Source organism: Cynara cardunculus (assembly GCF_001531365.2).
Source record: "Cynara cardunculus var. scolymus isolate 2C chromosome LG 4, CcrdV1, whole genome shotgun sequence".
NCBI lineage: Eukaryota > Viridiplantae > Streptophyta > Magnoliopsida > Asterales > Asteraceae > Cynara > Cynara cardunculus.
In genome coordinates, this window is record NC_037531.1 from 17,661,205 (window position 1) to 17,663,636 (window position 2,432).

At 32.0% G+C, this 2,432-nt stretch overlaps 1 protein-coding gene across 1 annotated transcript in view; it reads left to right on the forward strand.

Moving 5' to 3' along the window:
- The first annotated feature begins 757 nt into the window (after positions 1 to 757).
- Positions 758 to 2,432, forward strand: part of LOC112511489 (NAC domain-containing protein 83-like) — a 2,453-nt gene continuing 778 nt past the window's right edge. The window contains exons 1-2 of the mRNA XM_025117124.1: positions 758 to 1,082; positions 1,702 to 1,997. Of these exons, the coding sequence (XP_024972892.1) occupies positions 851 to 1,082; positions 1,702 to 1,997 (528 nt within the window). The 5' untranslated portion in view covers positions 758 to 850. The remainder of the gene's footprint in view (positions 1,083 to 1,701; positions 1,998 to 2,432) is intronic.

Sequence of the window (2,432 nt, forward strand, 5' to 3'; positions counted from 1 at the left end):
TACTTAAAATTCAAGATTATAAGCAAATAGTTCATGATAAATATAATCCATCAATTTTCAAGATGAATGATTGTGATTAATTCACAAAGTTAACCTATATATTCGGTTAACAAAAGAACAAACCCTTATATATATATATATATATATATATATATATATATAGTCATGTTCATACGAAAACCTAACAAAATATAGAGCACGAAAACGCTTAAATCACATTTTTTACACTAAAATCACGTGTAAAAAATCATACATAATTCACACTATTTCATCGCAGGCAGATCACCGGCTCACCCTTGCATTGTCTTTGTTACACAATCACATACCATTTGGCCGTTTTCTTGTCATCTTATTTTGATTATGTTCTCGTTTGATCCTCCTTCTATATACATAATTATATATATATATATATATATATATATATTCCCGTAAATCACACTCGTAAAAAACGTCATGGACTCCCTGTGACTTCTAAGATTTAAAGTTTGACCTCTCCGTCATGTCACGTCTCACGTCATTTAAAACCTTAAGAAAATGAATTTTTTTTATTATTCTTTAAATTTTATTAAAAAATATTAATAATTTAAAACCAAAAAGAAGGTTCTATGAAAAGGGGTTGCTTATATGCCCACAAAACTTAAGGGGTAAGTACCATATGACAGAGAGAGAGAGAGATGTTCCAAATTGACCACAAAAACCATTTCTTTAAAAAAATCTTGATTCTATAATCTTTGAATTCATTCATTTCTATATAAAGGTGTCACCTTATGTTCCCTACGTACTTTCACTCAAGACTCCATTTTCAATTCTTGTTACAACCCTATCATCTCTACCTTGCAAGTGTTATCGTATGTCGATCGAAGACAACAAGCGTGCAGAAAACCCTAAAAACGGCGTTAAAGAAAAGCTCAGTTTCGTTAGAGATGGATCCATCAAACTCCCACCAGGGTTTCGGTTCCAACCCACGGATCAAGAGATTGTGTTCCAGTATCTGGTTCGTAAAGTCTTCTCGTGCCCATTGCCTGCTTCCATCATTCCCGAGATCGTCAACATTTGCAAATTCAATCCTTGGGACTTCCCAGGTCAGGAATGATCATATGAAACCCTAGCTAGAAAAAACCCTAATTTTGAATCGTCACGTTTAATTATTAGTGTTCTAATAATTTACTCTCTCCACGACAAAACAATTGCGCTTCTTGATAGAATGTTTTTGAGCGTGCTAACAAGTTTTTATGAATACTTTTTAAACAAATTGTCCTATCAGTATTTTTATATGACGTTATTTGAAATAGGATCTCATAGAAACAAGCACACTATAAAAATACGTGTTTATAGGACACTTCTCAAAAGTATCTTATTAAAAAAGCTAATATGACACTTTATTTCAAAAAGACCTGTAAAACTGTTGAAAAGCCAAAAAAACGTCTTATCAAATTATTGTAACCTTTTTTTTACATAATAATTGTTTGTTTCTATAAACTTAAGTCTTATTATATAGAAAAGTAACTTATTATATGACATTTAAATACATTTAACGTCTTATAAAACCAGTCTCGTTGTAACATGCCCCAGAAAAACCCTAATTGGTTGTTTTATTAATTTCTTTCTATAATTAATCAAGAAATTCGTACTGAAAAACTGGGTATTTTCGACGGAATTTCTACTGTTGCTTAATGATTTTGATTTGAAATATGTAAATAGGAGAATGGGAGCAAGAAAGATACTTCTTCAGCAAGAAAGAGGCCAAATATGGCCATGGAAATAGGGTTAACAGAAGGAGTAGTGATGGATATTGGAAAGCAACTGGTTTTGATAAGCATATAACCAGATGTTGCGGTAACAATTCGAGCTCGAGAAAGAAAGACACGATTACGGGGATGAAGAAGACGCTCGTGTTCTATAAAACCAACCCTTCGACGACTAGAACTCATTGGATCATGCACGAATATCGCCTCGTTCATTCGCCTCCGTCACCGACAACAACCTCCAACGATAAGGTAACAATCTTGAACTGAATCCGTATGCATGTAAAAAGAGTCTTGACCGTTGCAACATCGGTTTTATACGATATCAAATATGTCTAAATGTTTTAATGTATACTTTTTATATAACTTAAGTTTATAGGACAAAAACTTGTTAGGTTGCACAAATACGTCTTAACATTCTATTGTACCACTTTTATATATGACGTACGATTGTTTGTTCATATAAACTTAAGTCTTATAAAACAGTTTATTAAAACATTTAGAAACCGCAAAAAAAATGAAAAACTAAGGAACATCCTAATAACCATTCATTTATACGGTATGTACATGTGCATACAAGTAATTTGTCATATATGAATGTGTGCATAACATGTACATGCGTATAGAAATGAAGAAACATCTTCATTTACTTCTATTCACATATGAATACCCGTCTTAAATTAATGA